At 59.4% G+C, this 23,330-nt stretch overlaps 1 protein-coding gene across 17 annotated transcripts in view; it reads left to right on the top strand.

Moving 5' to 3' along the window:
* LOC118676438 (RAP1 GTPase activating protein) overlaps window positions 1-21,762 on the top strand; it is a 64,892-nt gene extending 43,130 nt beyond the window's left edge. For 7 of the 17 annotated variants that reach the window (XM_036350372.1, XM_036350370.1, XM_036350362.1 and 4 more), the window contains 21 exons: window positions 499-546; window positions 1,978-2,016; window positions 2,608-2,793; window positions 5,591-5,694; window positions 5,898-5,976; window positions 6,368-6,445; window positions 7,513-7,596; window positions 7,799-7,899; window positions 8,021-8,150; window positions 9,206-9,361; window positions 9,756-9,827; window positions 10,467-10,553; window positions 10,916-11,053; window positions 13,205-13,336; window positions 15,101-15,178; window positions 16,023-16,132; window positions 17,109-17,222; window positions 18,512-18,635; window positions 19,559-19,661; window positions 20,007-20,110; window positions 20,724-21,762. In XM_036350372.1, coding sequence (XP_036206265.1) covers window positions 499-546; window positions 1,978-2,016; window positions 2,608-2,793; window positions 5,591-5,694; window positions 5,898-5,976; window positions 6,368-6,445; window positions 7,513-7,596; window positions 7,799-7,899; window positions 8,021-8,150; window positions 9,206-9,361; window positions 9,756-9,827; window positions 10,467-10,553; window positions 10,916-11,053; window positions 13,205-13,336; window positions 15,101-15,178; window positions 16,023-16,132; window positions 17,109-17,222; window positions 18,512-18,635; window positions 19,559-19,661; window positions 20,007-20,110; window positions 20,724-21,107 — 2,451 coding nt within the window. In that variant the 3' untranslated portion in view covers window positions 21,108-21,762. Of the gene's footprint in view, window positions 1-493; window positions 547-1,977; window positions 2,017-2,607; window positions 2,794-5,590; window positions 5,695-5,897; window positions 5,977-6,367; window positions 6,446-7,512; window positions 7,597-7,798; window positions 7,900-8,020; window positions 8,151-9,205; window positions 9,362-9,755; window positions 9,828-10,466; window positions 10,554-10,915; window positions 11,054-13,204; window positions 13,337-15,100; window positions 15,179-16,022; window positions 16,133-17,108; window positions 17,223-18,511; window positions 18,636-19,558; window positions 19,662-19,975; window positions 20,111-20,282; window positions 20,321-20,723 lie in introns of all 17 variants that reach the window. The other 10 variants (XM_036350363.1, XM_036350367.1, XR_004974109.1 and 7 more) reach the window with 9 other exon arrangements.
* Window positions 21,763-23,330: the final 1,568 nt, after the last annotated feature.

The raw sequence follows: 23,330 nt of genomic DNA, 5'->3' as shown, positions 1-23,330 counted from the left end.
ACACCCTCTCACCTGCCCCTTCCTGTTTCTCTGCCTCTCATTTAGTCTTTCTGTGTCCATCTCTCCCCTCCTCCTCTCTTTTTCTTTCTCTCCCCCTCTCCCCCTCTCCCTCTCCGGGTCTCTCCCTCCCTCCCCCTCTCTCTCAACAACACGTATCTGTGTAGATGCAATAGCCTCCCTCCCTGCTCCCCACACTCACACAGGCACACGCACACCACCCCTGCCCCCACTCCCAGCGGCAGGCATTCCCGCACAGAGCCCCCAGCCCCTCCCTGCCGCCGCCGCCTCCCACAGCCCAGGTTACTTCCCAGCAGGACGGCCAGGCCTGCAGAGAGGCCTGAGCGAAGCAGCACCCTGCCCCGGAGTACCCCACCTGGGCGGACTTTCCCTTTGACACAGGAAGGGCTGTGAGCCCAGGGGAGGTAGCCCGGCAGCGAGCATGAGAGGGGTGTGAAGGGCGGGAGGGGTGTAACAGGAAGTGCTGCCCTCTCTTTGCAGGGAAGCAGGATGGATGAACAACGATGCTCCTTCCCACCACCCCTCAAGGTAGGTCTGAACCGTGACCACCCTACCCATCCTTGGGCTTCCTCAGCAGCCTCTCCAAGGGCTTGGGGACCTGGGCTGGGAGGAGCAGGCAGACTCCCTCCCTCGGGTGGGGTTGGCCTGGGAAGTCCTACCACAGCTGCTCACCAAGCAGCCAGGCCAGGAGAACCCATCCCCTTTCATGAAGTTGTCCTCCTAGGGCAGGGGTGGGCAAACTTTTTGACTCGAGGGCCACAATGGGTTCTTAAACTGGACCGGAGGGCCGGAACAAAAGCATGGATGGAGTGTTTGTGTGAACTAATATAAATTCAAAGTAAACATCATTACATAAAAGGGTACGGTCTTTTTTTTCAATAGTTTTATTCATTTCAAACGGGCCGGATCCGGCCCGCGGGCCGTAGTTTGCCCACGGCTGTCGTAGGGGCTGGGTGCTGGGGTACCCAGCTCCGTCCGGTCTGGCCCTCTAGGAGTTCTGAGATGTGTGGAGCACCCCTCCCTTGCTATAGGTCTGGGACCTTCAGTCCAGCTCCTCCCCACCAGCCTTCAGCACTGCGACCTCACCCTGCCTCTCCAGGCCTCTCCAGGCCTCCCCGCCCAGCGTCGAAGCCCCATCCCTCACAAGATGGCCTACGTAAACGGTTTTCCTGGAAGCCAGTTATGATAAGCAGTTGTAGAAAGACTCAAACCCAGACTCAAACTCCTGCTCCCTGTAGCTCCTACCTGAAAGGCTGAGGGGGAGGGGGTATGGGGAGAGGGAGGCTGTTGTTTGGTCTCACATTTTCCTTGGGGGGTGGGGGGACTGCATATAGCCTCTCCAGGTAGGCATGTGGTTCTCTGGTTGGTGATTTGGGACCCCAACCATCTAAGAAGACTGGCAGCTGGGCCTGGGGGAGTAGGCTTAGCGCTTCAGGGGGGAGAATTAAAGGGGGTTCATGGGCATAAGCCTGATCTTTGTCCAGGGCAGGGGTTTTCAAAGCAAGCGTGGTCCTCAGACCAGCCCCATCAACACCACCTGGGAGCTGTGAGAATGTGAATTCTTGGGCCCCCCAGACCTAGGGCATCAGAAACTCTGGGGTGGCTCATAGCCACCTGTGTTTAATGAGCCCCCAGGCTGTTCTGATGCACCGAAAACCACTGGTCTGGAGGCTCCTTCAGGCGGGAGTGGGGGAGGGGGAGTGGTGGTGCGGGGGTGGGCAGCGAGCCTCCTCCTCCCCAGGCAGGATCAGGCCCAGAAGAGGCTGCCAGTACTCAGTGAGCTAAGCCTGCTTCAGCCTCAGCCTCGTGGGGTCACCCCAAAGCAAGCCCTGCCCCACCTGCGAGATGGGGAGATGCTCCCAGCCTGGTACTGGCCAAACAAGGAGCATTCTGGGGAGGCTGGGGGGGAAGGGCACGGACCCATCCCCGCTGGGCCTCGGCCCTGATTGTGTTTTGCAGACGGAGGAGGACTACATTCCCTACCCAAGTGTCCACGAGGTAACCCACTGGAGCCCCCCGAGCCCATCCTCGCCCCAAGCTGGAAGGCACTCACCCAGGGAGTTGGGGTGCCCCGTTCTCCGCCCTGTCAGGAGTCTAACCAGTTAGAGCAGGGGTGGGCAAACTTTTTGACTCGAGGGCCACAATGGGTTCTTAAACTGGACCGGAGGGCCGGAACAAAAGCATGGATGGAGTGTTTGTGTGAACTAATATAAATTCAAAGTAAACATCATTACATAAAAGGGTACAGTCTTTTTTTTTTTTTAGTTTTATTCATTTCAAACGGGCCGGATCCGGCCCGCGGGCCGTAGTTTGCCCACGGCTGAGTTAGAGACTCGGTTTACAGGCCAAAGCCTTCAGAGTGCATTTGAACCCAAGGCCTCTGAGCAACACATTTCAGCCTCTCTGCCAAGGTCCTGCTCCTGGCTCTCCGTCCCCACCCCCATCTTTGAGAACAGGACGTGGGGGGAGGCTCCATGTGGTCTGGGACCTGTGTAGTGTCTGGGTTGTCCCGAGGTCTGAGCTGGGGAGTTGTCCTGTGGTCCCTGGTGGGGTGTAGTGTGGGTGGCTCTCAACCGAGTCCCCCTTCAGGTCCTGGGGCGAGAAGGGCCCTTCCCCCTCATCCTGCTGCCCCAGTTTGGGGGCTACTGGATTGAAGGCACCAACCACGAAATCACCAGCATCCCGGAGACAGAGCCGCTGCAGTCACCCACGACCAAGGTGAAGCTGGAGTGCAACCCCACAGCCCGCATCTACCGGAAGCACTTTCTCGGCAAGGTGGGTGCTGTGAGAGGGTGGATTCTCGGCCCCCCTTCCAGCAGGTCTCGGGGTCTCGGTCTGGGAGGAAGAGAACCCTCGGGCTGGGGCTGGGTGACAGTCCCAGAGCCGGAGTCTCGGGGAGCATGCGTAGTGGATGCACTCATTCATTCAACAAACATTGATCGCGAGAAGCAGTCTGACGGCGTGACAGTCCACAGCAGAGATGCTACCAGGGTCTGCGTCCTGGCTGTGCCACTTGCTGCACGGGACATCAGGCCAGTGACTTACTCCCTGTGCCTGTTTCCTCAGCTGCGGACACGGAGGTGATGGTGGTACCCACCGCAGAAGGTTGGCAAGGCTTTATGGCAGGGTGCTGGTAGAGTTTAGAATGGCGTCCAGCACAGAGTGTGCGTGGCCCTGTTCACGGCACCAGGTGTGGAGCAGCAGACAAAATCTCCCCAGGCCCTGCCCTCAGGTGGCTTGAGGTATGGGGTGGGAAGACACAGTAATGCCATGGCGTGACCTGGATTGATGCAACCCTCACCCCATCACCAGCCCCCGAGCAGGGACCCTGCCTGGTCCCAACTTGTCAGAGTGTCACCGAGCGGGGTTCCAGGCCAGAGTGATTGGGCAAGTTGGTGGGAGCTGGAGGGGGGTCCCACGCTGGGACCCTGTATGTGCCCAGTTCCACCCCAGGTGCTGTCTCTAGGTCGGTTTTCTCTGAGGCGACAGGTTGTAGCGTGGCTCCAGGATCTCGAGGCCTGGGTGGGAATCGGGGCTCTTCTGTTTATTAATGGTGTGACCTCAGGCAAGTTATTTAACCTTCCTGAGCCTGTTTCCTTGTCTATAAAAACGAGGTAATAAAAGTACATTGAAGCCTAGAAAACCATGCCTGACACATGGTAAGTGCGTGATAAATGTTAGCTGTGATTATCACATCTTAATTACGCTGTGAGATCAGGATTGCCTAGTCTTTCAGAAGAGGAAACTGCTAAGAATTGAGTTAGCTCTGGCTGACCTTCCATCAAGACACGCTATGGGAACAGACAACAATATTGAACTATAATTATGTAATGCGATAAATACTGCTACAACGACAATCATACTACAGTACATGAATGTGTCAAAGTAACATGTTATAAATCTTAAATTTATAGTTATATGTCATATTTTTAAAAGGACATGCTTTGGGAAGGGCCATGTTGCTAGGCATGTGTGTGCGTGTGCACACGTGTGTGTTGGGAGGAGGGGTGACTCCTTGGGGAGTTAGGAGCTGTGTGACCTCAGTCTGGGCCCAAGGCATTGGCCTGGTCCTGGTTCAGGAGCCATTGCCTGGGACAAAGCCAGTACAGGGCATGGGATTCTGCCTCCAGCTGAGAGACCTGCATCCTGCCACCCACTGTCCGGAGGCTCTTAGCTGGGCCTGGCAGCTGGTGGGGTCTGGGGGACTGGGTGGGCCTAGCACATCGTTGGCACTCAGAAAAGTCTGCCAAGAAAGGACAAGTGACAGAGCAAGTGCCTCGAGCACAGAAGGATCTGGGGAGGTACAAGTTGGGCATGATGACCAGAGTTGGGTTCGCAACACAGAGTGGAGGGGACCCCGGGGGCTGGTAGAGAGCCAGGGCCACCTCCTGCCTCCAGGTGGGGTGACTGGGGAAGCACTGGGGCCTGTTCTGGCCGAGGCGGAGGTCAGGATGACTTGGGAGACTGACTTTCTGGGACCCTGAGCCTACTTTCCCACTGCGCGCCTTGGGCTCCTTGGGCTCAGGTACGGGGTCTGGGGAAACTCCCCACCGTGAGGACTTGGTGCAGCCCTCCTTGCCAAGTGCCTGCCACTCCCTCTCTGCAGATGGTGCCAAGCACTTGGGGTTTTCCATCACTCTGTGCCCAGGCAGGGCTGAGGGGGACTCTGCCCCGGACTCTCCCTGAGCACATCCCCGGCCCCTGCCTCCTTCTCTGCCTGCCCTCTGAGCACAGGTGTTCATGTTTAAACAGGACTGACTTCCAGGATGACTCCTGGGGTGGGTGTGGCTGGGGAGCCTGCACACTCCCAGAGTCGGGGCTGGCAGGGGGAGCCCAGGCTAGGCTGGGGTGTAATCTCCCAGCACTTCTGGCCCTCGGCTTTGGGACTTCCCCCTCTGGAGGTACCAGCCCGGGGCTCCTCTCTGGGGGAACTGTCCCTGCAGCAGCTTCCCCTTGTGGCCTCTGGGATATTTCTCCCATTCCTTCCCACCTGCAGCTTCTTCCGACGAGGCAGGAGGGCGGGAACCTGCCCGGTCAGCCGCCCAGTGTGTTCATGAGATGTTTCACTTCCTGTTTCCCACGGGCCCTGGCTCCAGGGGCCACAGGTTGAGCAATCAGTCAGTCAACATATTTTAATTGAGCCCCTACTGTGTGCTCAGTGCTAAGAAAGGCAGGGCTGGGACACAGATTTGGAGATACCAGATGGGGTCCTGAAACTGGTGAGAACCCAGAGAGCCGGGGTTTCTGTAAATGTCCATTGGACACCTACTCTGTGCCAGGCACTCTATCCCTCTCAGTCCCTGCCACCACCCCACAGGTAGGAGGCCTCCCTTCTGGTTCCCAGACTAGGACACTGAGGCACAGAAGGTGAGGTGACCTTCTCAGGCTCCCCAGCTGGCAGGTGGCCAAGTGGGACTTGAGGGCAGGTCTGTCCGGTGCAGAGCCTGCTGTTAGCCGGACACCTGCTGCTGGGTGAAGGACCCTGTCTAGGAGTGAGCTGGCTTTCCGGTTTGGTTCCCAGAAACCCCACGCTCCGCCTCACCCACTCCCCTGGCCTCTGCCGCCCCCACAGGAGCATTTCAATTACTACTCCCTGGACGCTGCCCTGGGCCACCTTGTCTTCTCACTCAAATATGATGTCATCGGGGACCAGGAGCACCTGCGGCTGCTGCTCAGGTGAGGGTGGGGTGAGGGGCCCTGCGACAGCAGGGAGGACTGAGGTCTTATAATCTGAGAATTCGTCTCATTTTACCCACTCTTCTAACGGAGGCCCAGAGAGGGCCAAGGATCGGCCTGAGGTTGCACAGCATGTTAGTGTGGAGGGGCTCCCACCTCCCTTCCCGCTGCCTAGCCTTGCACCGCGGGCTTTCTCCTCCCAGGACCAAGTGCCGGACATACCACGATGTCATCCCCATCTCCTGCCTCACCGAGTTCCCCAACGTGGTCCAGATGGCAAAGGTGAGGCCTCTGCTCCTTCATGCGGGGCCCCCTTTGCACACCTCTGGGGGCGGGCGGGGCACACAGTGTGAGGGCTTAGCATGCTCTCATCTTCAGCTCCAGGTCCTAGCCCTGTGTGCTGTGGCCCCATCTCTGAGGTCCTGCCTCTCACATGTCCCGTGATGTCCATGTGCTGGGCCCTGTCCCCTGCCTGTGTGTTTCGGCACTCTTTTAGAGCACGTTCAGAAACGGGAGACCCCAGTTCTCCACACCCCATTCTGAGCAGCAGTGAGCCCACAGTACTGCTTCCACCTTGGTGGTTCCCTCTCCTTTCTGCACCGTGCCTCCCCCGCTCCCTCCCGACTTGGCCTGGGAGGCCCAGAGGGCCCCCCCTTCCTGTCCCCACCTCCAGGCACCCCCATATCTCCTCCTGCAGCTGGTGTGCGAAGATGTGAATGTGGATCGATTCTATCCTGTGCTCTACCCCAAGGTATGGCGGGCCCTGGGCCCTGCTCACTGAAGTGGGTGGGTGAGCAGGGCACTGAGCACTTATGGGCACCTGCAGTGTGCAGGGTATTTTTCTTAAGCTTCTCATCTAATCCTCACAATAACCCTGCGAAGTCCACAGTTTATAGAAGAGGAACTGGAGCCCAGAAAGGTTCTGTGTCTTACCCAGGGGTGCACAGCAGATAATAAAGGTCTGCATTTAAACCTAGTGTTGGCAGCCAGGATTGTGGAGGGTGGGGGTGGGGAGGGGCGTGCCTTACCTCTGGAAACTCTCAGTGTAATTTGGGGACCCTCGCAAGGGCAACTGGTGTTCCCAAGCCAGGGGACTTCACTGGCCTTGCCTTCCGACCCCAGAGGGACCTGGTGAGAGAATAACACAGGCACCTTCATCAATGCTGCCTAGACAGCAGCTGCACTTCCGGGCGTGGTAACAATGTGGGAAAAGGGTAGGGACTTCTCTCTTTAGCGAGCCAGGGGGCTTCCTGAAAGAGGTGGGCCTGAAAGACATGTGGGCCCTGTGGCTCTGACGGAATTCTAGAGCAAGATGCGGTGCCTGAGGGGTCATGTGGTCCAGGAAACGTCCCTAAAGGAAGGGGCCTCGGAAATTAGATTCCATCTCAGTTACAGGAGGGGAAACCGAGGCCCAAAGTGAGGAGGGAACTGGCTCGAGGTCCCACAGCAAGTTGGTGGGCCTTGGCCTGTTGTAGACTGATGAGATGGGTTTACAGAGGAGCAAGGAGGGAGCTGGGTGTTGTAGCATGGAGTTGGGGTGAGGGTTTATAGACAAAACTCAGCAATGAGCTTGAGCTCTGGAGTCCAACAGACCGGAGTTCAAGTCCCAGCTCTGCCTTGCAAGGTGTTGGCCTGAGACAAGCTCTGAGCCTTGGTTTCTCATCTGTAAAATGGGAGCGGCAGGAATGTCTGCCTCATGCATTTGTTCTGAGGATTAAATGAGACGATGCATATCGGCCACAGTGCTTGGCACATAGTAAGAGCAGTAAATGACAACCTGGAAACGCAGTCTGTTCACCCCTTGTCCTCTCCCCCCAGGCCTCCCGGCTCATCGTCACCTTTGATGAACACGTCATCAGCAACAACTTCAAGTTTGGAGTCATTTATCAGAAGCTTGGGCAGGTGTGCTCACCTCCTCCTCCTCCCTGCTCCCCCACCCACCTGGCCGTGTACCTGGGACCTCAGACCTTTGCCGGGGAGAGCACCTCCCCAGGGACTCAGTTTCCCGTGGCTGCCAGAGGTCCTCCTTCCAGGCTTCTCTGGGGTGGCGGGGAGGGCGGCCCAGGTGCTGCAGCTCCATGACCTCTGCCCTCTGTGTCCCCAGACCTCCGAGGAGGAGCTCTTCAGTACCAATGAGGAGAGCCCTGCCTTTGTGGAGTTCCTCGAATTTCTTGGCCAGAAGGTCAAACTGCAGGACTTTAAGGGGTGAGCATTAGGGAGGGATAAACAGGCTGTAATCTTGGGCAGGGAGGGAGCCCCCGTCCTGGCCCCAAGGAGGCCTGGCTGGGGCTGGAGACTGAGCCGTGGCCTGGGGGGCCGGGGGCAGGTTCCGCGGAGGCCTGGACGTGACCCACGGGCAGACGGGGACCGAGTCTGTGTACTGCAACTTCCGCAACAAGGAGATCATGTTTCACGTGTCCACCAAGCTGCCCTACACAGAAGGGGACGCCCAGCAGGTAGCCTGGGCACCCACTCACCTGCTTCCCACCTGTCCTCCTGTCCCCCACTACCTGTCCAGTCAGTGTCCACCACACCGGCTCGGTGGGCCCTGGGATGTGGAAGATGGAGGTGATCCAGTCCCCCCTCCTTCTGGGCTCTACTTGGGGCAGGTGGCAGGGAGCCACCTGGAACAAAGTTGTGAAAGCCTCAGTTTCCACATCTGTGAAATAGGATCATAATGGCACCTACCTCATAGGTGAGTGTAAAGGAAGGATACACATACAGTGGCTAGAAGAGTATCTGGGAGAGCAAAAGCTCAACCAATATGAGTATTTTTACTGGGAGTGAAGGGCATTGTGGGGTCATGTGGGGGTACTTAGACTTGGCAGAGGTGAGAGTTAGGAAAAGCTTTCAAGATAAAGTGCCTTTTAGGCTGTGAGGCAGCTGGGAGAAGTGAGGGGGGGTTCCAGGTGGAGAGAACTGCTTCTGTAAAGGTCTGGCTATGAGGAAGGGTAGAGCGTGTTCCAGGAGCTGAACTGAGAAATTTGTCACTTTGCCCTAAGCTGCCTGCGGGTCTCTACCTTAGCCCACTCCACCCCCACGCCAGGGGGAGAAAACGGAAATGTGAGAAAAAAAGAAAATATTTATTTTTTACTTTTACTGTCATTTTATTTTCTTTTAAGAAGATTTTCTGTTCATTTTAGCCACATGAATTTATACCGGGTGGAACTTGTTTGTTCAGGAGGGGCCATGTTAGGGGTATTTAGAAGAAGGGCTGAGAGGTAGGGCCTAGGGACCAGGAGCCCTGGGTTCGAGTCCCCCAACTCACTGTAGGGCCTTGCAAGTCATGTCTCTCTTGGCCTCAGTTGCCTCATCTGTCACAGGATTCCAAGAAAACGAACATAATTTGAAGACAAGTTCCTCACCACATTTTTGGAGAGAGAAGCGAATCCTTAGATGTGTCCCCTGCCTACCCCAGAGCTCTCCCAAACCCCTGCGCCCCCCTGCCCCCCTCCACCCCGCCCAGTGGCCCCCCCTGGCCAGGTTGTGAAGGCCGTGGCCCTGTGCTCAGTTGCAGCGAAAGCGGCACATCGGGAATGACATCGTCGCTGTGGTCTTCCAGGATGAGAACACGCCCTTTGTGCCTGACATGATTGCGTCCAACTTCCTGCACGCCTATGTGGTGGTGCAGGCCGAGGGCGGGGGGCCCGGCGGCCCCCTCTATAAGGTGGGTGATCTCAGAGCCTCCCAGGATGAGGCCTCAGTTTTCCCACCTGTAAACAGGGGGACTGTCCTGAGGGCTCTAAGTCCCCCTCTTGCTCCAATGATGGAGGCTTCCCATCCTGCCCTCTCTGCTCCCCAAAGCTCCCCTCTCAAAGAGGCCGGTGAGCCTCCTCCCCCTTCATCATCCCCGACGACTCCTGAGACCCCTTCCCACCACTCAAATTCAGGGCCCAGGATGGAGGAGCTGAGATCCTGGGGTTCAGTCACTCTATCAGCAGCCAGTGAACATCCCCCACCAAGGAGCAGGCCCTGTGCCCAGCATGGGACGGGATAGGGTGGTGAATTAAGGGTTTCTGGCGGGTGTGGGGACCCACAGGGACTGGTGCCCTCCCTTCCAGGTCTCTGTCACGGCCAGAGATGACGTGCCCTTCTTTGGGCCCCCGCTCCCGGACCCTGCTGTGTTCAGGAAGGTGAGAGGCTGCCCAGCCCTGTCATGGGCAGGACCCAATTGGTGGGGGCTGAGATGGGGACCCACATTCTGCCATACTAGGTCCCGAAGCCCCACTGTGTGCCAGGGCAGCTGGGTTCCCCTAGCTGTGCACCCGGGGCCTGGCTTTTCTGTTTATCTTGATAAACACTGACCTTTATTTACAAAGGCACAGGACAAACTATGTCACTGTTTTACATTTTTTACATGTTTCGTAGCAGACTCTGTGGCCCTTCCTCATTTCTGTTCTTTTTGACAATGAGTCTTCTTTCGTCTAAAATGTCTGGGGAGGGGGCACAGGTCTCTCTCCTCCCAGAAGCCACACTTAGAGCCTTGGCTTCAGTCCCCCACAGGCTGAGGCAGTCGGGGACCCCGACCTAGCCCCTGACTTCTGTGGGTTTGCTCTCCTGAGGGGTGGGCAGCCATGAAGGGCACAGGGGCCCTCACAGGTGCCTGGGTTGGGGAGCTGAGCCCAAGGAGGTCCCCTGGGGTGAAGAGGGCGACTTCTGGGCTCCAGCAGTTGGGGCTCAGGGGACTCCAGCCCGGGACAGAGGGCTCAGCTCCTGTCTCTGTTCGCCTGACCCCCCCTCCCTCTTTCCTTTCTCCACACGGGGGCTCCCAGGGGCCCGAGTTCCAGGAATTTTTGCTGACAAAACTGATCAATGCGGAATATGCCTGCTACAAGGCAGAGAAGTTTGCCAAACTGGAGGTGAGGATGGGCTCCAGCTTGGAATTTCAGAGCTGGCCCCCGGAGGGCAAAGCCTGTTCAGATCGCGGGCTTGGGGAGGGCTGCCAGGGGGAGCAGGACTTCGGGCTGTGCACAGCTGGTCAGGGGAGAGAGGATGCAGGGCATTCCTGGGGATGCGCGAGGAATGCCCGGGCGGGGCTCCGAGGTGGGCAGGCTCCTTGGGGGCGGGGACAGGAGGCCGGATCTTGGGGCCTGGGAGGCCGGGCGTAGGCTTGCGGGGGCGCAGGCCCACTCCCCATTCTGTCCGAGAAGGCAGCCGGGACTCGAGTGGTGGGACCAGGGGCTGATCGCTGGGTCCCCCCTGACGCGGGCCCGGCCCCCAGGAGCGGACGCGCGTGGCCCTCCTGGAGACGCTGTACGAGGACCTGCACGTGCACAGCCAGTCCATGATGGGCCTGGGCGGCGACGACGACAAGCTGGAGAACGGAGGCGGGGGCGGCGGCTTCTTCGAGTCTTTCAAGGTGAAGGGCCGGGTCTACCTGGGCTCCGAGGGCCAGGGACCTGAGTGGGGCGTGGTTCGGGGTATGGACACGTGTGGGGGCCTGGCTAGAGGCGGGCTCATCTTGGGGGCGGAGTTGGTGGGGGCGTGGTCAGTGTAGAGGCGGGCTCAATGGAGGTGGTGGGGACGTGGGGGGTATGGACACGTGTGGGGGTGTGGCTAGAGGCGCGCTCACCGTGGAGGTGGAGTTGGGTGGGGACGTGGGGGGTATGGACACGTGTGGGGGTGTGGCTAGAGGCGGGCTCACCGTGGGGGCGGAGCTGGGTGGGGGCGTGGTTCTGGGGGTATGGACACCTGTGGGGGTGTGGCTAGAGGGAGGCTCACCTCACCGGAGCGGTGCCGTTGGGTGGGCATGTGGCTAGAGGCACGCTCACCGTGGGGGTGCAGGTGGGTGGGGGCGTGGCTAGAGGCACGCTCACCGTGGGGGTGCAGGTGGGTGGGGGAGTGGTTCGCTTGGGCTTGAGGGTGGACTTAGTGTGTTCTGTGACAGGGTGGAACTTGCAGTTGGAACTGTAAAGTGGGCGCTGCCCAGGGAGGAGTTACTGGTTGGAGGCCAGGCTCCCTGAGGGTTGGGGTGCAGTTGGAGTGTCTGGGTGGCAATAGGGTGTCTCGGATGCCAATGTGGTGGCTGCCGGGTCAGCAGGTGAAAAGAGGAGGAGGCCCTGTCCTGATGGAAGTAAAGAAACAGGTCCTGGAGGGGCGTGTGAACCAAGTGGCCATCGGAGAGGGACCTGCCGTGACCCTCAGCGTGTGTGACCCGCCTGGCTCTCTGGTTTAGTTTAGTGTGAAGAGCACAGACTCCCCGGTTCAAACCCCAGCTCTGTCACTCGCCAGCTTGATCATTCCCGGAGCCTCCGTTTCTTGTCTGGTAGGGTAATGACAACGTACACAGTTGCTGACAATGATTTGTAGAACAGTTAGATCAGTACGATAAAAGTTAATGAGCAAAATGCAGAATTCTGTCCATCTGCCTCAGCAACTGTTGTCCAAAGTGAGAGGCAGAGGGAGTTCCTTTCCTCCTCTCATAGCGCCAGAATAGCCAGGGGAAGCTCAGGGGGTGGCTTCCTTGCCATTGTCTCCTCCACCCACAGGAGGAGGATGCCCATCCTCCTAGTGCCCAGCCAGGCCGGTCGGGCCCACCTCATCCCAGACCACGAAGCTGGAGCCCTGGGCTCGTTTAAGGGGCTTAGCCCAGCTGCCCAGGCCTGCCCTGGACTGAAGGGAACAGACTGTCTTTGAGAAAGGGGCCCAAGGAGAGGCCTGCCTCTGCCCACTGGAGACAGGGCTGGGTGGGGTGAGCACGGGGGTGGGTGTCTTCTCTGAGGGAGGGCTCCAGTGACCCCACATCGTGTGGGTGCTGGATGGTGGCCCTCGATTGGTCCGAGCCCACAGTTAAGGATTTGGGTTTGACATATGGGCTCCAGACGTGCTTCTGCTGCTTCTGCCTGTGTAAATGGGCGTGTAGTGGTGCCTGCCTCACAGGGCAATGGCCAATGCGGGGTGCCTGGCCCCTAGGAAGCACTCAGGGTGCCCTGGCTGAGAGAAGCAGGGAGGGAGGACCAGAAGCTTTAGGAAGGCTTCCTAGCCCTGACCGGTCTGGCTCAGTGGATAGAGCGCCGGCCTGCGGACTGAAGGGTCCCAGGTTCGATTCCGGTCAAGGGCATGTACCTTGGTTGCGGGCACATCCCCAGTAGGGGGTGTTGAGGAGGCAGCTGATTGATGCTTCTCTCTCATCGATGTTTCTAACTCTCTCCCTTCCTCTCTGTAAAAAATCAGTAAAATATGTTTTTTTTAAAAAAAGGCTTCGGGAGGGCTCTCTGTGCACACTTGTGGCCGTGACCCAGTACTTTCTTTAATACTCACCCCATCCACACGAGGGGCTCACAGGCTCGGGGGTGAGTGGTTTGCACTAGTTCACCCAGTGAGTTGGCGGCAGAGCCAAGGCCCAAACTACCCTTGGCACCATGTGGACCTGACTGTGTGTGGCCTCATGGGAAAGGACTTCTTGCACTCAGAGTGGTCATTTGTGGGGAGGAACCAGGTGCCTGGGTTTCCCTGAGGAGCAGGTGTTTCAGAAACCGGTGCCTCCTCCACCCCAACCCCACCTTCACAGCGGGTCATTCGGAGCCGCAGCCAGTCCATGGATGCCATGGGACTCAGCAACAAGAAGCCCAACACCGTGTCCACCAGCCACAGCGGGAGCTTCGCACCCAACAACCCTGACCTGGCCAAGGCCGCTGGAATAGTGAGTGCCTCCCCGGGGCCTTCAGCTCTCCCCTCCCCCAGGGTCCTGCAGCCTCAGGGTCCTCCATCCTGGGCTCTGGACTCCGTCTGGCCACTGCTCTCCATGGTGGGCAAGGGCCCAGGCCAGGCACTGCGGTGCCGAGAGCCTTCCGTCTCCTTCCCAGCTTCTCGGCCCTCCACTCCTCCTGGCCCCTTATTCAAGTGTGACTTCGGGTCAGCGCTGGGGCAGCCTCTATATCACATTCCTCATTGAACACCTACCGTCTATTGTGTGCTGGGAGTTGGGCTGCTGTGCGGGCACCTACTTGAATTTCTGGGAGCACCAACTGTGTGTTAGGCTGTGGGCATGCACTCTGTGTCAGGACCTGGGTTTCTGTGTGAGCACCTGCTGTGTGCCTGGCCCTGAAACACTGGTGGCGACCTGGGTTGTTGTGTGGACATGGACTCTGTGAGCACCTACTGTGTGTCAGGTCCTGGGCTGCTGTGTGGGCATAAACTCTGTATGCACCTACTGTGTGTGAGAACCTCTGTATGTCAGAATGGACCGCTGAATGAGCACATCGTGTGTGCTAAGCCTGATGTGTCAGGAAGTGAGCTGTTGTGTGAGCGTTTACTCTGTGAGCACCTCCTTCCGTGTGCCTGGCCCTAGGCTGCCGTGTGAGCACCCGTGTGTCAGGGCCTATGTGGCTGTGGCTATCTAATGTGTGTCAGGAATTGTGTGGGCTTCTGTGTGAGCATCTCCTGAGTGAGTACCTACTGTGTGATTACTTACTGTCTGCCAGGCTCTGTGGGTTTCTGCTACTAATAATTCTCAGGGTGGGTGCTGGGCACACAGGATGGGCAAGGCATTCAATTGTGGGCCTATCTGCTTTCTGCCGCCCCGTGGCCACCCCTGGCACTGCACCCACTGCTCTGCTCCCCCCTCTCCGTCCACCCTTCTTTACCCCTCCATCCCTCCATCCCTCATTTATTGACTGCTGCATGCCAAGCCCTGTGCTCAGTGCCGTGAGACTGTGTCACTTGTGGTGAGAGGGACCTTCCACCCCTATTCCTGCCCCATGGTCTGGCCTGGCCAGAGAGCAAGTCCTCTGCTGCCCAGCAGTCACCAAGCCCACCCTCCCCCCAACCCAGATTTCCTTGCTGGAGTGGCCCGCCTCCCTGGGTGGCTGTAGAGGGGCCCCAGAGACAGGGCCAGGCCAGCAGCACCCACCATGGCAGTAACCAGACCCATTTTTGTTTTTGTTTTTGTTTTTACACAACTCTCCCCTCTCTTCGTGTTGCTTCCTTCCTGCCGCTCTCTCCTCTCTCCTTGTTCTCTCCCCTTTCCTCCTCCCCTTGGCCTCTCTGCACTTCTTACATGTTTGTGTGTCTCCTGTCCTCTGGCACTCCCTCTCCTCCTCCTTCCTGCCATACTCTCTCCCTTGCTCTTTCCTTTTTGCCTCCCCCTTCCTTCCCATCTCTGTCTGTCTCCTCCCATCTGTGTCTGTCTGTCTGTCTGTCTGTATTCCACTCTGTGCCCCTCTCACGGGCTCCTCCTATGTGTTCCTGTCTCTGTATAACCGTCCATTTGTCCATGTCTCTGTCTCTCCCCCCTCCCTCCTCTCCTTCCCTCCCCTGCCTTTTCTTTCTGTCTCCCAATCCCGTGTCCCACTCCCTTCTTTGTTTCTCCATCTTTCGCTCTTTTCCCTGTTTCCCTTCCCTCCACCTCTCTCCCTCTGACCATCTCTGCCTGTCTGTCTCTGCCCCTTCCTCTGCTGCTTGCCAGTCATTGCTTATTCCCGGGAAAAGTGCGAGTAGATTCGGACGCCGGGGCAGTGCCATAGGCATAGGAACCGTGGAAGAGGTTGTCGCCCGTGGGGCCAGCGGCTCTGGAGGCTGCCTGCACGCGCTGCTCTCTGCTCGCTCTCAGGACGAAGGCCATATTGGGGATGTTGCCCTCTTCCCCTGGGACAGGTCCAAGGGCATGCAGGTCGGAGTGCTCGCAGCTCTGATGGCACCCAGCGCCTGCTTTGGGGCCTAGTACCTGTGCCAGAGCCAGTGCCCCCGGCCAGAGGCTTCTGGCCCTGTCCTGGCCCCTGGGGTCCTGGTCCAGTCCCTGCCAGGATCTGACACCCAAAGACCCTCTGCCCAGCTGCACGTCCCCCAATATCGCCAGTTCTGCATGAAGTTCCATCCCTCTCCTCTGACCTGGCTCCCCCTCCACACCATGAGCTGGTCTGGGGGTTCCTGCCCTTCGTGCCTCCCTGGGTCCCACCTTCCTGATTTCCCCAAGAAGACGGGGGCCTGCTTCTGTGTGTGTGCAAATGGGGGTATCTGCCAACTGCTGGCCCAGAACCTCCCCCAGCATGGGGTACGGGCTTGGTTGCTATACCCACTCCCTATTGACCTTAGGCTGCAGGTCCCACGAAGCCCTGGGTGGGGGGATAGCCATAGTGAGGACTTGGCCTCTCCCACCCCAGCGGAGTGGCTGCCAGCCCCCTGGGACCCAGCCTGCAGGGTGATCTCGGGGGGCGGGGGGCGCTCTCTGTGCAGTGGGAGGGCTTTCTCTGGAGATGGACGTTTTCTCCTGTTCTTTCTTGCTCGTTGCCTCTGCTTCAGGGCCTGGAGCAGCAGGGCTCAGGGTGGCATGTGGGGGGCACCGGGGCTCCCAGGGCAGGTGGGCACTGAGTTGGGGGCTCTCCTCGCAGTCACTGATTGTCCCTGGGAAGAGCCCCACGCGGAAGAAGTCAGGTCCGTTTGGCTCACGCCGCAGCAGCGCCATCGGCATCGAGAACATACAGGAGGTGCAGGAGAAAAGGTGGGTGGAGCGGGGCGGCTGGGACGGGTCTGTCTCCTGTGACCCCCATTCAGCGGCAAAGCAGAGCACGCAGGAGGGAGTGCCTACCCTCTGCCCGTCTGTCCGTCCCTGGTGACAGCTGTACACTCAAGTTCCTGCTGTGTGCCAGGCACCACGCCAGCTCGTCGCCTAACGTAAAATGCTTTCATCTGCTCAGCAGTTCTGCTGGCTCCTTGGGGTCCCACCTTGCATACCAGGATGCTGTAGGTCAGCGGGCTCGGGGCTTGCCCAGCTCACACAGCCAGTGGGGGGCAGAGCTGGGATTTTGGGCTCGTCTGTGGGGGTCTGCGAGTACATCTGTGTGGGCGGCGGTGGGCAGCAGGCCGTATTCACAGCATGGCAGCTCCTGGGAAGCTGAGGGTAGTTCTTGGGTGTGAATCCCATCTTTACCACAGTGGGGCTGTGTGACCTTGGGAAAGTCACTGCACTTCTCTGGGCCTCACTGTCCCAGTCTGAAAAGTGAGGATAAGAACACAACCAACATCATGGGGCTGGCGCGGCGGGTGGTGCTGTGCATGCGAAGCAGGGTGGTGGGCACCCTGAGGCTCAGGAATGGTGCTGGCATAGTCCTCATGGCTGCGAGAGCCCAGAATCCTGCAAATCCTGGGTTCGTCTTGGCTTTGGCATGTTCTAGCTGTGATCCTGGGCAGGTTCCCTCCCATTTCGGGGCTCCAGCTTCCTGATCCAAAAGGGACAATGACACCTGCTCCCATGGAGAGGAGGACTCGGGGGTGTCCTGTCTTATGGAGGTGCTGCGGGTACCTGCCCAGGCCTGGCCAGTTAGCCGCAAGGACTGCTCTGGGTTTGGCCCCTGAGGGTACAGGGTGTGGGGATGAGGCAGGAGGTGCCCATGACCTCTTCTCACCACCTGGGCCTCATTCTACCCTGATGCCAGGCCTGGTGCTGAATCCCCCCACTGCCCCCGTGTGCCCCGCAGGGAGAGCCCCCCGGCTGGCCAGAAGACCCCAGACAGCGGGCACGCCTCACAGGAGCCGAAGTCAGAGAACTCCTCCACTCAGAGCTCCCCAGAGATGCCAACGACCAAGAACAGGTAGGTTGGGGCTCAGGGCTCACCGGGCCGGGGCTTGGGAGTGCTGGGCTCATTTTTTCCATCCCCGCCTGGGCCGGGGGATGCCAGGAGCATTGGCACTGCCACACCAGGGTGCTGGGGAGGCCTGGGCACTCTCTTTGGTCCTCCTCTGACACCCACCCACCACCGCTCTGCAATACATTGGTGGCCTGGGCATACATTGGTGACAACCAGTGTAACATAACCTGGTAAGCTATTTCCAGGGAGGTATGGTCAGAGGAAAACAAAGCAGGGGATGCGATGAAGAATGACTTGGGGTGGGGGTCAGCTTGGGTGCTCAAGCAAGACATTGACAAAGGGTGAGGGAAGAGGGTTCCAGGTAAGAAGCACAGCCAGTGCAAAGGCCCTGAGGTATGCTTGAAGGATGGACGAAGGGCAGTGCATTGAGCCGAGTGACTGAGGGGCCAGGCCCACATGAAGGGTTGGGGCAAGGGCGGGAATGGAAGCAGGGAGGCCGGCAAGCAGGCTGCTCCTCCCTTCAGCTCTTGTTGGCTGACTCTGACTCAGCCCAGATGAAAAGTCAGGCAGGTGAACAGAGAAGCAGGAAAGGGTGGCAGGGATGGTGAGAGACAAGGTGTGCCGGACCCAGAGTGGGGAGGGTCACCCTACCATGCGAGGAGGAATCAGGGAGGGCCTCCCTGAGGAGGGGGCCCTTGTTGATTTTTGAAAGATTAATTTGCTTTGGGAGATTTAAGGGGAAGAGTGAGACTCCCATCAGGAAACACAAAGGCCTGAGCATGGAACAAAATTGTGGGAGGGCTGAGAGCAGACTGTGGAGTTGGAAGCTGGGTCCCGTCTGTTCTCCCACCTGTGGCAGGGTGACTTTGGACTGTGTGCCTACCCTCTCTGTGCCTTGGTGTCTCCTCATCTGTAAGATGGGTCCAATAGTGATAGCAGTGGGGCAATTTGGGTAAAAACATGTGGAATAGTGCCTGGCACAGAGCAAATGTGCACTACATGATAATATTATTAACAGTTATTATTGAGCACCAAGTCAAGGAAATGAGACTTCATCTGGGGCAGTGGGAGCCCTGAGAGGGTTTTGAGCAGGGGAGGACAGGACCAGATCTGCATATTAAGAAGGACAGCGGCAGGAGGAGGCTCAGAGGCCTGGGGAGCTATAAAGCAACCACAAAGGCGCTGGGCGAGCTGTAGGCAGGTCTCCCTGGGCCCGGAGGGCAGAGTACCGGGGCCTGGGCCCAGGAGGGGCCCTGAGTGGGTGCTGGCTGATGGGGTGCTGTCTGTGGCAGAGCGGAGACAGCAGCCCAGAGAGCAGAAGTGCTGAAGGACTTCTCCTGCTCCTCGTCCAGTGCCAGCAGCTTCGCCAGCGTAGTGGAGGAGACGGAGGGTGTGGACGGGGACGACACAGGCCTGGTGAGAGGCCCAGGGAGTGGGGTGCTCCACAGCGGCCTGCAGTGGGGGCTCTTTGGTCGAAGCATGAGCCTGGGCGTGGCTGAGATGCGATCTGGGGACCCAGCCAGAAGGAAGAATGCAGACTAATCCTCCCCTACTCTGACCTTCCGTGCTCCCCAGCATGGGGGAAGGGGGCCCACTCCTGCACCCAGAGCCCAATCTCTGAGACCTTTGAAGACCCCCCCCCCCCGTCCCCTCCTCAGCCTCATCTCTTACCACTCTAGCCGTTCTGCACTCCTTAGCCCTCCCCCAAACATACGAGGCTTACTCCACCTCTGGGCCTTTGCACGAGCCATTTTCTTTGGAGCACACCACTGCCTCCTCCTCCCTCCTTGTCTGGCTGAGTCCTGCTCACACTTCAAGGCTCAGCCTCACATCGCCTCCTTTTGGAAGCCTTCCCTGATGTTCTAGTCCCTCTTTGTGCCTCACAGACCCTGGGCTTGGCCCTTAGCCCCCGTTTGTCACCCTTCATTCAACACACCTGCACTGGGCCCCTGTTCCTTGCCGGGTCCTGTTCCAGGTGCTTCAGGTACAGCAAGGAGCAGTGCAGACCGCCCTGCCTGATGGGCCAGGTCTGGGATGATGATCATGGTCTCTTCCCAGCTGTCTCACCTCTTAGACTTCGGTCTCTGAGGGCGGGGACCCGGCCCCATGCCTCTCGGTGTCTTGGCCCACGAGAACGTCAGTGAATGATGGTTGAATGAATGAATGGGCGTGTGCGGTGTGTGCCTGTTCCCACTCTGTCCTCCTGTGGCCTCCCTGGAGCAGACAGTGGGCCCTGTCCTCTTTGCAGGGAGGCAAAGGTGGCCTAGAGGGGAGGGGAGCCAAGCCAGTGCCAGGGCCCAGGGCTAACCCCCCTCTTACTCTCCTCCCTGCGTCCCCAGGAGAGCATGTCGTCCTCAGGGACTCCGCACAAGCGGGACTCCTTCATCTATAGCACGTGGCTGGAGGACAGCGTCAGCACCACGAGTGGGGGCAGCTCCCCAGGTACCAGGCTGGAGCAGCTTCCCCGCCAAGTAGGGCCATTCGTATGGCCGAGGGGTCAGGGCTGGGCACTGAGGATGGAGACCACTTCTCATCCCCCAGGTGGTGGGCATGTCATGGAGGGGTCATCATTGAGCCTAAGATGATTGGGTGGCTTGGAGGGCTGCTGGCTGCTGGAAGAATCTTGGAGCATGATGGGGGACAAAAGAAGGGAGTGAGGGTGGGGTTCCCTAGGGGAGGGACTTGGCGGGTTGGGAACACCAACCAGTGCCGACCACCCATCCATACCCGTCTCCCTGGTGCCTCCCCGTGGCCAGTGAGGTGGCTCCCTCCTGCCCCCCTCTCCAGGCCCCTCGCGGTCACCCCATCCAGACGCCGGCAAGTCGGGGGACCCTGCATGTCCGGAGATCAAGATCCAGCTGGAAGCGGCTGAGCAGCACACGTCCCAGCTGGTGCGTGCAGTCCTGGGGGGAGTCAGGGATGGGGACCGGACCGAGAGGTCCCCCTAGGCCGGAGGGGTTGGGCTCATCCGGCCTGGGCACAGCCAGTGACTTCTGCTTGCCTGTGTCCTCTGCTCCATGCCGGCTGTCCTGTCCCTGCCTCGCCGCCACTCTGCCTGTGCAGAGCTGTTAGCCAGGCTCCCCTCGGAGGTGACAGAGAAGGTCAGACCCAACCCTCAGCTCTCGTTTGATGGGGAGGGAGGTGGGGGGGAGGGGTGGCGAGGAAGTGGGCCAATGTCTCCCTGTCCCTCTGTCCTCTCTCGGCTGAGAGCTTTGTGTCTGGGTTCGAATCCTCTGCCGCTCAGATACTGAGTGACTTGGGCAGGTCATTGGCCCCTCTCTAGGCCTCAATTTCCTTATCTGTGCAATGGGGCTAACAAATGCTTCCTCACTTCTGCCCACGAGCTGCTGGGAGGATTTGATGGGAGCCTGAAAGGGACTTGGTAGCTGCTGGGAGGGATGGGTCTGGGGGCTCCCAGTGGGGTGGGAAGACACAGAGCCTGGAGCCCCGAGGGCGGGCCTGTCTCCCTGCTCCGTGGTGTCTCCATCTCCCTTTACCCTACAGATGCGGTCGAAGAAACACAAGGTGAAGATGCTGTGTCAAATCCAGGCAGATAGGACCTCTGCCCCCAAGGCCACCACCAGCCTGTGTGCTGCCCCCTGTCTCCCCAACCCTCCCCTGGGCCCACCATCTGGGCTGTCTCTGCAGGGCGGAGCCATCCAGACCTGGGAGCGGGGAAGCTGCCGGCGTCATCCTCACCCCCCGGGCTGGGGGCCAGGCTGGACAGGGAGTGGTCAGTTGCAGCAAGACTCCAGGCCTGGCTCGCCCCGGCCTGGGCCCTCCATCACACCTTGGTGCCCCTCTCGACTCAGGGGGGGCAAGATGAGAGGGGGGACCGAGATCTCTCAGTGCATACAGAGCCTCCAGGCAGCGGGGGGTGAGATGTGATGGAGGGAGCCCCAGGTTGGGAATCCTGCGTCCTGAGTCCTGGCTTCTAATTTGGGTTCTGCTGTGCGGCTCTGGGCTGTCTCTGGGCACCTCTGCTACCAATGGACAAGATCACTTCAGAGGTCACCGAAGACTGCGATTCCATGCACCTGCCCAGAATGGGGGACCGGCCTCCCAGGGGCCTCCCATCACCCTGTCCTGCTTCCTGGGGCTCTGAGGCCCCTGGTGGGCTGAGGGGCAGGGAGCTGGCAATGCCTGTTGCCCCTCCTGGACCCTCAAGCTCTACCACAGACCTGCCGATGCCCCGTCCACTGCCTCCACATGACAGACAAGCGGCCCCCTTGGCGGAGGGAACCTACCTGGCTCTCAGCCGGCACCCAGCTCCACCTCTGCCCCCCATGTTCTGGGCGCTCCCGGCTGAGTGGTCTCGGCTGGCCTGGAGTTACAGGTCTCGCCTTTGCGACCCCCCCATTCCCATGGAGGAGGCCGCCAGGCATAGCTGCTGTGAGTCCACATCTTGTGTGTGTCTGTCCACACTTTTTAGGCGCCACCGTCAGGCCAGCCTTCCCGCCCCAACACCCATCTGGGAAGCCCCCGTGGCTGTGTGTATGTTGGTAACAGTTGTACAAAATAAATTCTATTTATCGCTATTGTACCCCGAGATGGACCTGGCTTTGCGTGAGCCCTGCTCAGACCTACCCCAGGTCTGACTGGTACTAAGATGGAGGGAAGGCCTGTCCCCCAGCCCTCCACCCCCATCAGAGCCGCTGGGTCCAGGGCACCTCCGAGGCCAAGCAAAGGCTCCAACCACCAGCTGTGGCTTCCTCCCCATGGCGCTGTGCTCCCCTCCGCCCTGCCCCCTTCTCCACGGGGAGAACGCAGCTTTGAATTGGACCGACCCAGGTTAGTCCTGGCACCATCTACTCGCTGGGTGGCACTGGGAATTTCTAGCTTCTCTGAGCCGCAGGTTCCACTTTTGTTTAAGGGGAGCAACAGTACCTCTCCCAAGAGGACACAGTGGGCGCTCAATGATCAACTTACTTCCCCTCCTCATGCTCCTTGAAGCCCAAGCATTTCCCCTTTGCGGCCACCAGGGGGCACCCAGGGATCGCTTACTGGGACCCTTGGGGCTGAGTCCGTCCAACTTGGGAGGAGCTCGCAGTGCAGGGCAGTCACAATACAGGGTGGTGAGTGAGGGGTGTGCGTGAGCAGGGGGCCGGCCTCTGGGGGCCCAGCCTCGGTGAGGGAGGCGCAGGAAAGACTGGCTCAGTGGTGCCTGAGCCCTGGGGAGGCTGAGGACAGTGCCCCTGAGGGAGGGAGACAGGGCTTGGAGTGGGAAGGTGGCAAACAGTTCTGATGATGGGATGTAATGACTGAGGGGCCGGAGATGGATGGAGAAGAGCCACACGGCTTGAATGCCAGACCAAGGAACAGGGCTTGGTGCTGAGGGCAACAGGGAGGCATGGAGGACTTACAACGGGAGTGCCATGACAGGAGCTGAGGGCTGCTGGCGGAGACGAGCTGAGCATGCCAGGGCAGGGAGGGGAGGATCGAGGCGGCTGCTGGGGACAGAGGGACCCTGGAAGGCATGAGGAGGTCTGAGCATCTGATGAAGGGCCTGCTGGGATGTGGGGCTGAGGGGGAGGTGAGGAGGCTCTCCAGGGTCGGCCTGGGTATTGGGTGAAGGGGGCAGATTTCTGAGATAGGGGCACGGGAGGAAGGGCAGGGGGAGGTGAGTTGGAGAAGATTGGGCTTGGGGGTAGGCACAGGATTGGGCTCCAGTGGGATCAGATGTGCCCTGGTCTTCCTGACAGCCTTCCAGCCCCCTCCTTCCCTCCACCAGCCCCCACACCCTCCCCAGGACGATGCTGATGTACCCCAGGGGCTGCCGTGCTCGGGGACCCCCACTGACCCTCAGATGTCTGGGGCCACCCAGGGGCTGTGACTCACACCCAACCCCCAATCCCACCCACTGGAGTTTGGCTCTAGGCTGGCCTGGGCTCAGTGGATCCCCCCCTGACCCTAACCCTGCTCAGCCTCACCCCTGTTCTCTAACCTCACACCCCTTCCCAGGTCCTGGCTCTTCAGAACTCTGTCTCAATCCCTCACCTGTCTCCTCCCATCTCACCCCAAAGGGTCAGCAGCCACAGTTCAGCACCAAGGTCAAGAGCTTGGCTCTGAGGTCATTCTAGCTCTGTTACTTTGGGTCTTTGGGCCTCAGTT

The sequence above is a fragment of the Myotis myotis genome, unplaced genomic scaffold (genome assembly GCF_014108235.1).
Source record: "Myotis myotis isolate mMyoMyo1 unplaced genomic scaffold, mMyoMyo1.p scaffold_m19_p_2, whole genome shotgun sequence".
Taxonomy (NCBI): Eukaryota; Metazoa; Chordata; class Mammalia; order Chiroptera; family Vespertilionidae; genus Myotis; species Myotis myotis.
This window is presented reverse-complemented; position numbering and strand designations above follow the sequence as displayed.